Raw genomic sequence first — 12,615 nt, 5'->3', positions numbered from 1 at the left:
AATAAGGGAATAAAGGGTTACGGGGAAAAGGGCAGGAAAGTGGACGTGAGGAATGTCAGATCAGCCATGATCCTATTGAATGGCGGAGCAGGTTCGAGGGGCCAAACAGCCACTCCTGTTCCTATTTCTTATGCTTCAACAAGCCTGACAAAAAAACTGTGGCACTGTGCTGGGAAGAATTAGTGGTATATACATGGACACGGCCAACTACATTATCCAGGGTTGTGTTGGTGATTCATCAACCAGTCTGGCTCATTGATAACCCAGCAGGGCAATAGTCCAATACATAAAGGCATGGGGCATGGGAGGGGAGTCGAGGGGGGGGGGGGGGTGGAGAATCCTTGTGGTACAAGGAATTTACCATATTGTTAAATTCCAGCAGCAGCCCTGCTCACCCACAGGAACCCTGTGTTGCTTCTCTCACCAAATTTTGTATACACTCCCCCTGCAGGATAGGAATGTGAGACACACATAAACAGAGTATACTCGCCATGTCAGGCAAACTGAAACTCCATTTCATGAGTTTGGTTTGGAAGTGATTAAATGTTCCCCACCCAAAATGCATCAAACATTGAAACCAAAATAAAAGAAGATGAGGAGAAGCTTCCAGACATCAAATTCCTGGTGCAGACAATCGATGTTCCTAATTAACAAAACTGCACACTCCAATATATATTTTTCTCCACTTTCAAAATTATTCACTTGTGGAAAAGTTTGTTTTGCAAAACCTGGTTGTTCTTTCTGGTTAAATTAGGGGTCTCTGGATGGTCAGTCGCCAGTCAAACATTTGGACAGACCTAGAGTTAAAGTTCTCACCCAGAGGGACTGATTGTTCCTGCTCCAGGTAAACAAGGAGAGGATGAAAAGCTGCAGGATGAAGCAGACAGATCACTGGTTACTCAAACAGCTGACCAGGCCATTGATTACAGGAGAACAGGCAATGCCCATTTCAATGTGCTTCCCAAGCACACACAGCCCCACTACATGAACAGTGCACATCAGCAACTGAATGAGAAAGCTGGAGGACAATGTATTTGATCTGAGGAGAGGAAAGCAAAGAAACAACCAGCGTTATCCAGTCATCCTTTTTTGCCCTTCCCTTCCTCTCCCAAAAAGGTGCTGGCTTTTACTGAGATACTTCAGGCATCAGCTAGTACCTCACAAAGGAAGACCACTCTTTACCGGAGACAGCAAGTGGTAGCAGGATATTCTACTGCAGTCAGCATTACAATTGAGCCTGATGGTACTTGACACAGACACACCATACATTCTCTTTCTGCCATATCTCCACAGGACAATGAACATATCCCTCCATCACCTACACCAATTCTGACAACTGCATGCCCCCCTGCCACCCCACACAACCCTCAGCCAAAGTGTAGCCCTGTCAAACAAACAGACTAGATTAAACTTGGTAAAGTTCAGTAACTGGCTAGCTTTCTGCAATAATAAATGTGTAAATATCTCCCAAGTTTTAATTTAAAATTCCTCAGTACAGCTGTTCTTTTAACATGGCAGGTTTCATAGCTTTGCATACTCACACACTCGAGAAGGTATAGCGCTTCCTCGGGGTACAGCAGTTGTTTCCCATGTTCCACATGTCCCATGGTGTGCCAGAACTTCCCCTGTGTAAGATCGAGAAAGGAGGTAGACGGGGAAAATGCAGCAGAAGCAAGAAACAAAACATGTTGCAGTTGCACTAAATACTAACGATAAAATCATTGCATTGAACTTCAATTACTAAACAGTGGAAATAAATTTATATAGTGCCTTTAACAATGTCAGGATGTCCCAAAGCACTTTACACCCAATAAAGTACAGTCACTGTAGTAACATAGAACATGTGTAGGCAATTAGTACAGAGCAAGCTCCCACAAAAAGCAAATGGCCAGATTACCGTTTCAGAAGACAAAAGCAAAGCATTGCAAATGGTGGAAATCTGAAACAGGAACAGAAAATGCTGGAATTATTCAACAGGTCTGACACCATTTATGGAGAGAGAAATAGAGTCAATGTTTCGGGTCAATGATCTTTCTGACAAACTTAAACATTAACTCTCCACAGATGCTGCCTGACCTGAACATTTCCAGCATTATCTGTTTTTATATCTAATTTAGTTAGTGATGTTGGCTGTGGTATAAATATTGGCCAGGACATGAGGGATAATCCTCCTGCTCTGCTTTAAATATTGCTGTGGAGTATTTCATGTCTACCTGAGGGGGAAGATGTGGCCTCAGTTTAACGTCTCATCTGAGAATTGGTACCTCCAACAATGCAACACTCCACAGGAGCATCAGCTTTGATTAAGTGCTCAAACCTCTGGAATTGGACTTGAATCCATAACCTTCTGACTCAGAGTTCAGACACTAAGCCACATTTGACGCACCCAGCAAAATAGAATGATGCCTGATGAGATTTGGTTAAGTGTGACTTTTCAGCCAGGTCTCTCAGTTGATTGTAATACTGGTAGATGGCAGAGACTGCAGATTCAAGAAAAACACCACCAGGTCTTTGGTGAGTTAAGACAAACTGGCTTCCACCAAAAGTGCTAAATTGGGGTTGAGTTTTCGCAATCAAATTCTGATTGTGGCAGAAAGTGGTGGTACTAAACAGGAGACTGGGGCGGTACGCTATTCTAGAACAAATGCTTTCCCACGTTCTTTTTCACGCTACTTGAAACAGTTAAACTATTTCTTTTTATCATCTTTGTTAGGTGGCATTCAAAGGAATCACATACAAACAGGTTGATGCGATCAGGGATTTCTGACAGGATGAGTGAATTTTTGCTAAAACTTCAGATTTGTGATTAAAGCAGAAGTGTCTCAGAGATTAAGGGTCCAGTCAAGAGCAATCTGCTTTAGGAACCGCAACAATGGTAAACTCACTGCGTTGGATTTCAGCTCCACAATGCTCTCCTGGGGTTTCCACTCTGCTTTTACAAGGCTTCCTCTAGTTGAAGAGAAAAACTTTATGCAACTACTTCCCACAAAGCACAAAACAAATATGCTGGCTCAGCACATCGAGAGCAGAATATTAACCTTGCAGTTCCCTGCATTGATAAAACCCCATTGTCCAAGTATCAGGCTGTACTAAGCCTTCGACAGAGAAGGAGGTGCTGGAAGTCTTAAAGCTTCTGCGGGATAAATCTGCGGGACCTGATGAGGTATATCCCAGGACGTTGTGGGAGGCTAGGGAGGAAATTGCGTGTCCCCTAGCCAAGATATTTGAATCATCGATAGTCATGGGTGAGGTGCCTGAAGATTGGAGAGTGGCAAATGTTGTGCCTTTGTTCAAAAAGGGCTGCAGGGAAAAGCCTGGGAACTACAAGCCAGTGAGCCTCACATCTGTGGTGGGTAAATTGTTGGAAGGTATTTTGAGAGACAGGATCTACGGGCATTTAGAGATGCAAGGACTGATTAGGGACAGTCAGCATAGCTTTGTGAGTGGAAAATCATGTCTCACAAATTTAATTGAGTTTTTTGAAGGTAGATGAGGGCAGTGCAGTTGATGTTGTCTACATGGACTTTAGCAAGGCCTTTGACAAGGTACCGCATGGTAGGTTGTTGCACAAAGTTAAATCTCACGGGATCCAGGGTGAGGTATCTAAATGGATACAAAATTGGCTTCTGAGGGTGGTTGTAGAGAGTTGTTTTTCCAACTGGAGGCCTGTGACCAGCGGTGTGCCTCAGGGATCGGTGCTGGGCCCACTGTTATTTGTCATTTATATTAATGATTTGGATGAGAATATAGGGGGCATGATTAGTAAGTTTGCAGATGACACCAAGATTGGTGGTATGGTGGACAGTGAGGAAGGTTATCTCCAATTGCAGCGGGATCTTGATCAATTGGGCCAGTGGGCTGACGAATGGCAGATGGAGTTTAATTTAGACAAATGCGAGGTAATGCATTTTGGTAGATTGAACCAGGGCAGGGCTTACTCAGTTAATGGTAGAGCATTGGGGAGAGTTACAGAACAAAGAGATCTAGGGGTACATGTTCATAGCTCCTTGAAAGTGGAGCTACAGGTGGACAGAGTGGTGAAGAAGGCATTCGGCATGCTCGGTTTCATCGGTGAGAACATTGAATACAGGAGTTGGGACGTCTTGTTGAAGTTGTACAAGTAATTGGTAAGGCCACACTTGGAATACTGTGTGCAATTCTGGTCACCCTATTATAGAAAGGATATTATTAAACTAGAAAGTGTGCAGAAAAGATTTACTAGGATGCTACCGGGACTTGATGGATTGAGTTATAAGGAGTGGCTGAATAGACTGGGACTTTTTTCTCTGGAGCGTAGGAGGTTGAGGGGTGATCTTATAGAGGTCTATAAAATAATGAGGGGCATAGACAAGGTAGATAGTCAATATCTTTTTCCAAAGGTAGGGGAGTCTAAAACTAGAGGGCTATAGGTTTAAGGTGAGAGGGGAGAGATACAAAAGTGTCCAGAGGGGCAATTTTTTCACACAGAGGGTGGTGAGTGTCTGGAACAAGCTACCAGAGGTAGTAGTAGAGGCGGGTACAATTTTATCTTTTAAAAAGCATTTAGATAGTTACATGGGTACGATGGGTATAGAGGGATATGGGCCAAATGCAGGCAATTTGAATTAGTTTAGGGGTTTTAAAAAAAAAAGGCGGCATGGACAAGTTGGGCCGAAGGGCCTGTTTCCATGCTGGAAACCTGTATGACTGTCACCAGAATCATTAACCAGTGCTACGTCCAGGGAAAGTCTGCCGATCAGAATCATTCCCCTAAAGTTGTACTGAATCAGCGTCTGATCTCTGCTATTTCTGTTACATGAATGCTTAGATGGAGTAATTAGGAGTTTCATACACTACCCAATTAGGTAGGGAGTTTAATGGGACAAAGCACAGGGAACTTTATTCTGTATCTGTCTTGCACTGTACCCAGCCCTGGAGCATTGGATGGGATAGTGTGGAGGAAGAGCTTTAACCTGTAATTAATTTTGTATAGTATTTAAGGTTAGACTCTAAGTGGGCATTAGATGGGATTATTCAATAACTTACTAATAGGTTGAAAGAGAGCGCTTTTGTAGAAACAGGGTACAAAACAACTGAGATAAGTACACTTTGCAGTGGACGAGAGACAGAGAACAGTCTGATCAGTGTATTCTCAACGTCAATTTGATTTTGTACTGTACTCCCACATTAGAGAAGCTTCTCCCACTGGCTGTTACCCACCTCTTTTTGAAGTTATGTTATTGTAGGGGTGTCATAGAATAGATTTACATAGAATCACCACAGTGCAGGAGGCGGCATTCGGCCCATTGGGTCTGCACCAACTCTCCAACAGCATCTTTACCCAGGCTTACTCACCGCCCTATCCTCACATCTCCACATAGTTGCCCCACTAATCCCCTTAATTTACACACCTTTGGTCATTAGGGGGCAAATTAGCTATAGCCAATCCACCTAACCTGCACATCTTTGAACTCAGGGAGGAAACCGGAGCACCCAGAGAAAACCCACGCACACATGGAGAGAACATGCAAACTCCACGCAGTCACCCAAGCCGGGAATCGAATCAGAGTCCCTGGCGCTGTAAGGCAGCGGTGCTAGCCACTGTGCCAGCAGCTGCCTCATGGGAATTCTGAATCCCAACATTTCTGATTAATCAGCAACAGTTCTTACAGTCGTTCAACCCTTTCTTCAGATAGGAGCTGCCACTGCTCCTCTCGACACACCCGCAGCCTCTCTGCCTGCTCTGCAGAGTGATCGGGAATGAAGTCCTTCTGGCCATGGGTCCGTTGGGGAATTTTGTGATCCCGTGATCGTGTCGCAAACAGTTCCTCAGCGCTGTAATAGGAGCATAAGAAAAGGTCTGCAGACTACTTGTTGAAGCGTATATTTGTCTTTCTATATGGCACATCTATAAGTCTGTCATACCTACTGGCTCGGAAGGATGTAAAAGATCCCACGGCACTATTTCAAAGAGCAGGGGAGTTCTCCCCAGTGTCCTGGGTAATGTTCAAAAAGCAAGGCAGAAAGAAAAGAGAGGAACTATAGACCAGTGAGCCTGACGTCGGTCCTGGGGAAGTTACTCGAGTTCATTACCAAGGATTTCATAGCTCAGCATTTGGAAGACAGTGGTATAATCAGACAAAGTCAACATGGATATACAGAGGGGAAATCATGCTTGACAAATCTATTGTAATTCTTTGAGGATGTAACTAGTAGAGTTGACCAAGGAGAACCAGTGGATGTGGTTTATTTAGACTTTCAGAAGGCTTCTAACAAGGTGTCATATAGCAGACTATGTAAAGCTAAAGTGCCTGGGATTGTGAGTAGTGTCTTGAGATGGATAGAAAGCTGGTTAGCAAATAGGAAGCAAAGAGTTGGCATAAATGGGTCTTTTTCCGATAGGCAGGCAGTGACTAGTAGGGTACCGCATTATATATTAATGATTTGGAAGCAGGATCTAAATGTATTATCTCCAAATTTGCAGATGATACAAAGTTGGGTGGAAGGGTAAGTTGTGAGGAGGATGCATGATTTGGACAGGCTGAGTGAATGGGCATATGCATGGCAGATGCAGTATAATATGGACAAATGTGAGGTCATCCACTTTGGTAGCAAAATTAGGAAAGCAATTATTTGAATGGATGGAAACAGAAAGGTGAATACTCAGCAAGACCTGGAGTTCTCACGCATCAGTCACTGAAAACAAGCATGCAGGAACAGCAAGCAGTAAAGAAGGCAAATGGTATGTTGGCCTTCATAGCAAGAGGATTTAAGAGTAGGAATAAGGATGTTTTACTGCAATTGTATAAGGCGTTGGTGAGGCCACACCTAGAGTATTGTGATGCAGTTCTGGTGTCCTTATTGAAGGAAGGAGTCCTTGTTATAGAGGGAGTGTGCAGCGAAGGTTTAGCAGGCTGATTCCTGGGATGGCGGGTCTGTCATATGAGGAGGGACTAAATCGATTAGGATTATAGATCACCTCTCGCTCAGTAAGCCTTTTAGGGAGGCGAGGAGAAATTTCTTCACGCAGAGTGTGGTGAATCTGTGGAATTAGAAGAGCAATCATAGAATTCTTACAGTGGAGAAGGAGGCCATTCAGCCCATTGAACCTGCAACGATAACAATCCCACCCAGGCCCTATCCCTGTAACCTCACTGCCAATCCCTCTGACACTAAGGGGCAATTTAGCATGGCCAACCCACCTAACCTGCACATCTTTGGACAGTGGAAGGGAGCCAGAGCACCCGGAGGAAACCCACGTAGACAGGGGGAGAATGTGTAAACTCCACAAAGACAGTCATCTGAGGCCAGAATTGAACCCAGGTCCCTGGCGCTGTGAGGCAGCAGTGCTAACCACTGTGCCCCCACAGAAAGTAGTTGAGGCCAAAACATTGTGTGATTTCAAGAAGAAATTAGATATAGCTCTTGGAGCTAAAGGGATTGGGGTGGGAGGGGTGGGGAGGCAGGATCAGGATATTGAATATGATCAACCATGATCAAAATGAATAGCGAGCAGGGTCAAAGGGCCGAATGGCCTACTCCTGCTGCTATTTTCTATGTTTCTAATATTTATCTCTCAATCAACATCACAAAAACAGATTATTGGGTCACATTACTATTAGTGGGAGCTGGCTGCGTGCAACTTGGCGGCTGCATTTCCTTCATTAAAGGAACGACTGCACTTCACAATTACTAAATTAAAGGAGAGAGATGTGGTTGTGAAAAGCGCCATATAAATGAAAGACTTTCCCTCTTTTGTTGCAACCGTTTTGTTTGCAAGTATCGGATGGCCTGCATATCCCTCCTACCTTCTGTCCGATAACAGGTAAGTGCGTTACATGAGAGAACAAAGAGTTTGCATTTACATAGCACCTTTCCTGTTTTTCTGAGATTCCAAAGCATTTCATAACAACACATTTCAGCAAGGTCTCGAACTCAGAACTTACTGACCCAAAGGTGAAAGTGCTACTACTTTGCTCAGGTTAACATGACAAAGAGGGAGTGAGAGCAGGGGGGGGGGGGGGGGGGGGGGCGTTGAACAGAGAGAAAGAGAGAGTAGGAAGTGGAGACCTGGGGGGTGGGGAAGGGACCAGAGAGAGGGGGGGAAGATGATGGGATGTGCCGACAACAATGTTAGGATGCCAATCTATCTACAAGCAGAATGAGGAAGTACTGTCTGTGTCAAAGGTACAAACAAACAAGAACACCAACAAACCAAAGCTGGATTCTTCCCATCTGTCAGCAGAAATATAATCACAATCACCTATACTTACATCAAAACCCAACTGGAATTCCCAAGCAAGAGCTCAAAGAAAATCACAGGTTCAACACAACCCTAAATGCAGCAGCTAAACCAGCTCCTGTTGCAGATTGCAGTCTATCCAGGAGCTGCCTGATGTACCAGCTTGTGTGTGACTATCTGTCAGTGCTCTGTGTGCAGATAGGAGCCTGGCAGTGGGTAGCTGTGGGGATGAGTGCTGGCATTTTGATAGATGAGCAGTTGCTGAACCCCATCCGCTGCTCTCTGGGCTCCGGCCACTCGGCGGCTCAAAGCCCACAGCCACTGGGAGGTGGTGTCGCCAATTCTACAACTCCCAGCCCTGGGGCGCACGGACAGCTCTTACACCCACCTTAACCCTGCTGCTGACAGCTTGGCCCTGACCCCTACTGCCCCTCTCCCCCTGGCTCTCTCCCCCTGCCCCCTCTCTCCCCCTGCCCCCTCTCTCCCCCTGCCCCCTCTCTCCCCCTGCCCATTCTCCCCCCTGCCCATTCTCCCCTCCCTCCTCACCCTGCCCGTCACCCCCTGCCCCTGACCCTCTCCCCGGGCCCGGCTCTCTCACAGCCGCCACTCTCCTCGCTGTGCGGGGCCCGTTCCCGCTTTGCAGCCATTCCCCAGCCCGGCCCCGCGGGGTCCCAATGGAGCGGCCCCCGGGCCGGGCTCCCTCCCTGCCCTCGGCGCCTTTACCTCCCTCCCTGCCCTCGGCGCCTTTACCTCCCTCCCTGCCCTCGGCGCCTTTACCTCAGGCTCCGGCCACACTCGCTCCACACTCGCTCCTCAGCCGCCGCCATTGACAGAGTGAGACAGCAGTCGGGTCCTAGTGCCCGCCAGAGTTACACTCAGCCCAGTGTCACACTCAGCCCAGTGTCACCCAGGGTCCTAGTGCCCACCGGCGGTTTACTCAACGCAATGTCACTCCGGGTCCTAGTGCCCGATGGAGGGAACTCATCCCAGTGTCACTCCGGGTCCTAGTGCTTTCCGATGAGCAATCCTAATTACTTTCTGTACCTGCACACTTGCCTATTGTGATTCATGCACTAGGGACCCTAGTCATTTAAATAATAAGCTTCCTTTTTATTTTTCCTGCCAAAATCGACATTTTCACATTTTCCCAGATTATATTCCATTTGACAGATCTTTGCCCACCCACTGAACCTATCTATATCCCTGGGGCGGCACGGTAGCACAGTGGTTAGCACTGCTGCCTCACAGCACCAGGGAGCTGGGTTCGATTCCCGGCTTGGGCCACTGTCTGTGCGGAGTTTGCACGTTCTCCCCGTGTCTGCGTGGGTTTCCTCCGGGTGCTCCGGTTTCCTCCCACAGTCTAAAGATGTGCGGGTTAGGTGCATTGGCCATGCTAAATTGTCCCTTAGTGTTAGGGGGACTAGCTAGGGTAAATGCATGGGGTTATGGGGATAGGGCCTGGGTGAGATTGTGGTCGGTGCAGACTCGATGGGCCAAATGGCCTCCTTCTGCACTGTCGGGATCCTAAGTAAACTCCTTGTGGCCTTTTCACATCTCACTATCCTACCTATCTTTATGTCATCAGCAAATTTAGCAATGATGGGCGGGATTTTACGGCCTCGCTCATCCCAAAACCGTAAGATCCCACCCGAGGTCAACAGACCTGCCCATTGTCTGCCCCTTGCCCACTCCAATTCCCGTGGTGGACAGGGCGGTAAAATTCCAACCCTTATCTCCAGTCTCTTCATTCAAGTCATTTATATAAATTGTAAAAAGTTGAAGCCCCAGCACTGATCCCTGTGGCACCTCGGTCATTACACCCTGCCAACCACAAAATGACGCATTTACGCCCACCTCCATGTTTCCTGTAAGCTAACCATTTTTCTCTCCATGTCAATATATTATAAGAGCTTTTATTTTTCACAAGAACCTTTGATGTGGCACCTTAGAATAATTGGGTGGTTTGTCTGACTGGCACAGACACGATGGGTCAAAGAGCCTTTTTCTGTGCTGCTTGCCCTTGTGACTCTATGGTTCTATGACTCTAATAGCATCTAATATTTTCCCTGTGACAGATGTTAGGTTAACTGACCTGTAGTTTCCTGCTTTCTACCTCCCTCCCTTTTTGAATAAAGGAGTTAGATTAGCTATTTTCCAATCTAACGGAATCTTCCCAAAACTTAAGGAATTTTGGAAAATTAAAACAAATGCATTGACTATCTCACTTGCCACTTATTTTAAGACCCTTGGATTAACTTCCCTGTGATTGTAATTTCCCTGAATTCCTCCCTCCCTTCCAGTTCCTGATTTGCAGCTATTTTTGGAATTTTACTTGTATCCTCTCTAGTGAAGACCAATGCAAAATACCTGTTTAATTCATCTGCTTTCTCCTTATTTTCCATTAATTCTCCAAACTCATTTCCCATAGGATTAACACTTACTTTGTTGACTCTTTTCTTTTTAAAATATCAATGGAAATTCTTACTATCTGTTTTTATATTTCTATCAAGCTTTCTCTCATTCGCTAATCTTTCCTTCTTTGCCAATCTTTTGGTTATTATTTGGTTTTATTTTCAGCTTCTGTCCAATCCTCTGACTGCCCCCAGTGCCAGAATGACATTTTTGCCCAGATATTGTCAAGTCAGCAAATTGGAAACTCGCTGATGGGACGGTCAGTCGGAGGTATTGGATGGGAGGGAGTTGAAACAGAGAGATGACTCTGAAAAAAGTCCCAAATCCACAGACTGCTGGGTCTGACTCTCTGCCCTGGCACTGTTTAAATAAATATAAAAGAAAATAAAGCAAAAAACATGCCTCCAGCCCCCACCCCCCACCATCCCAACCCCCCCACACACACACACGCACACCCTACACGCAATCCATGCCAACCTAGAACTATAGAATCACAGAAATTATACAACAGTAAGAAATGTTCTTTTTGTGGTTTGGGATTAAAGGGCGCTGTTCTGGCACAGTAGCGAGCTATGCTTTGCAGCCTCATTGCACCTGGCCTGAGAGAGCCTGATGTTGACACTGCGTTGAAGCTGGAACAAACCTCGCCCTGCCCAGCATCAACATAAGAACTAGGAGCAGGAGTAGGCCATCTGGCCCCTGGAGCCTGCTCCGCCATTCAATAAGACCATGGCTGATCTTTTTGTAGACTCAGCTCCACTTACCCGCCTACTCACCATAACCCTTAATTCCTTTCCTGTTCAAAAATTTATCCTTGCCTTAAAAACATTCAATGAAGTAGCCTCAACTGCTTCACTGGGCCAGGGAATTCCACAGATTCACAACCCTTTGTGTGAAGAAGTTCCTCCTCAACTCAGTCCTAAATCTGCTCCCCCTTACTTTGAGGCTATGCCCCCAGTTCTAGTTTCACCCACCAGTGGAAACAACTTCCCTGCTTCTATCTTATCTATTCCCTTCATAATCTTATATGTTTCTATAAGATCTCCCCTCATTCTTCTGAATTCCAATGAATATAACCCCACTCTACTCAGTCTCTCCTCATAAGCCAACCTTCTCAACTCCGGAACCAACCTAGTGAATCTTCTCTGCACCCCCTCCAGTGCCAGTATATCCTTTCTCAAGTAAGGAGACCAAAACTGTACACAGTACTCCAGGTGTGGCCTCACCAGCACCTTATCCAGCTGCAACATAATCTCGCTGTTTTTAAACTCCATCCCTCTAGCAATAAAGGACAAAATTCCATTTGCCTTCTTAATTACCTGCTGCACCTGCAAACCAACTCCTTGAGATTCCTGCACAAGGACACCCAGGTCCTTCTGCACAGCAGCATGCTGCAATTTTTTACTATTTAAATAATAGTCCATTTTGCTGTTATTCCTACCAAAATGAATGACCTCACATTTACCAACATTGTACTCCATCTGACAGACCTTCGCCCATTCACTTAGACTGTCTATATCACTTTGCAGACTTTCAGCGTCCTCTGCACACTTTGCTCTGCCACCCATCTTAATGTCATCTGCGAATTTTGACACACTACACTTGATCCCCAACTCCAAATCATCGATGTAAATCATAAACAATTGCGGTCCCAACACTGACCCCTGAGGCACACCACTAGTCACTGATCGCCAACCAGAAAAACACCCATTTACTCCCACTCTTTGCTTTCTGTTAATTAACCAATCCTCTATCCACGCTAATACATTATCCATAACACCGTGCACCTTTATCTTATGTAGCAGTCATTGGTGCGGCATCTTGTCAAATGCCTTCTGGAAATCGAGATACACCACATCCACAGGTTCCCCATTGTCCACTGCACATGTAATGTTCTCAAAGAATTCCACCAAATTAGCCAAACATGACCTGCCCTTCATGAACCCATGCTGCGTCTTACCAATGGGGACAATTTATATCCA

At 45.8% G+C, this 12,615-nt stretch overlaps 1 protein-coding gene across 6 annotated transcripts in view; it reads right to left on the bottom strand.

The window, feature by feature from the left end:
- The window catches only part of tsen54 (TSEN54 tRNA splicing endonuclease subunit), a 30,472-nt gene extending 21,342 nt beyond the window's left edge, over nucleotides 1–9,130 (bottom strand). For 2 of the 6 annotated variants that reach the window (XM_078225320.1, XM_078225322.1), the window contains exons 1-4: nucleotides 8,999–9,111; nucleotides 5,650–5,814; nucleotides 2,886–2,949; nucleotides 1,542–1,625 (exon numbers count right to left, since the gene is read on the bottom strand). In XM_078225320.1, coding sequence (XP_078081446.1) covers nucleotides 1,542–1,625; nucleotides 2,886–2,949; nucleotides 5,650–5,814; nucleotides 8,999–9,048 — 363 coding nt within the window. In that variant the 5' untranslated portion in view covers nucleotides 9,049–9,111. Of the gene's footprint in view, nucleotides 1–1,541; nucleotides 1,626–2,885; nucleotides 2,950–5,649; nucleotides 5,815–8,998 lie in introns of those variants that run through there. The other 4 variants (XR_013499125.1, XM_078225319.1, XM_078225321.1 and 1 more) reach the window with 4 other exon arrangements.
- Between the last annotated feature and the right edge of the window lie 3,485 nt (nucleotides 9,131–12,615).

Source organism: Mustelus asterias, chromosome 12 (assembly GCF_964213995.1).
Source record: "Mustelus asterias chromosome 12, sMusAst1.hap1.1, whole genome shotgun sequence".
Lineage (NCBI taxonomy): Eukaryota > Metazoa > Chordata > Chondrichthyes > Carcharhiniformes > Triakidae > Mustelus > Mustelus asterias.
Note: the sequence above shows the minus strand (reverse complement) of the source record. Positions and strands in the feature narration are given on the sequence as shown.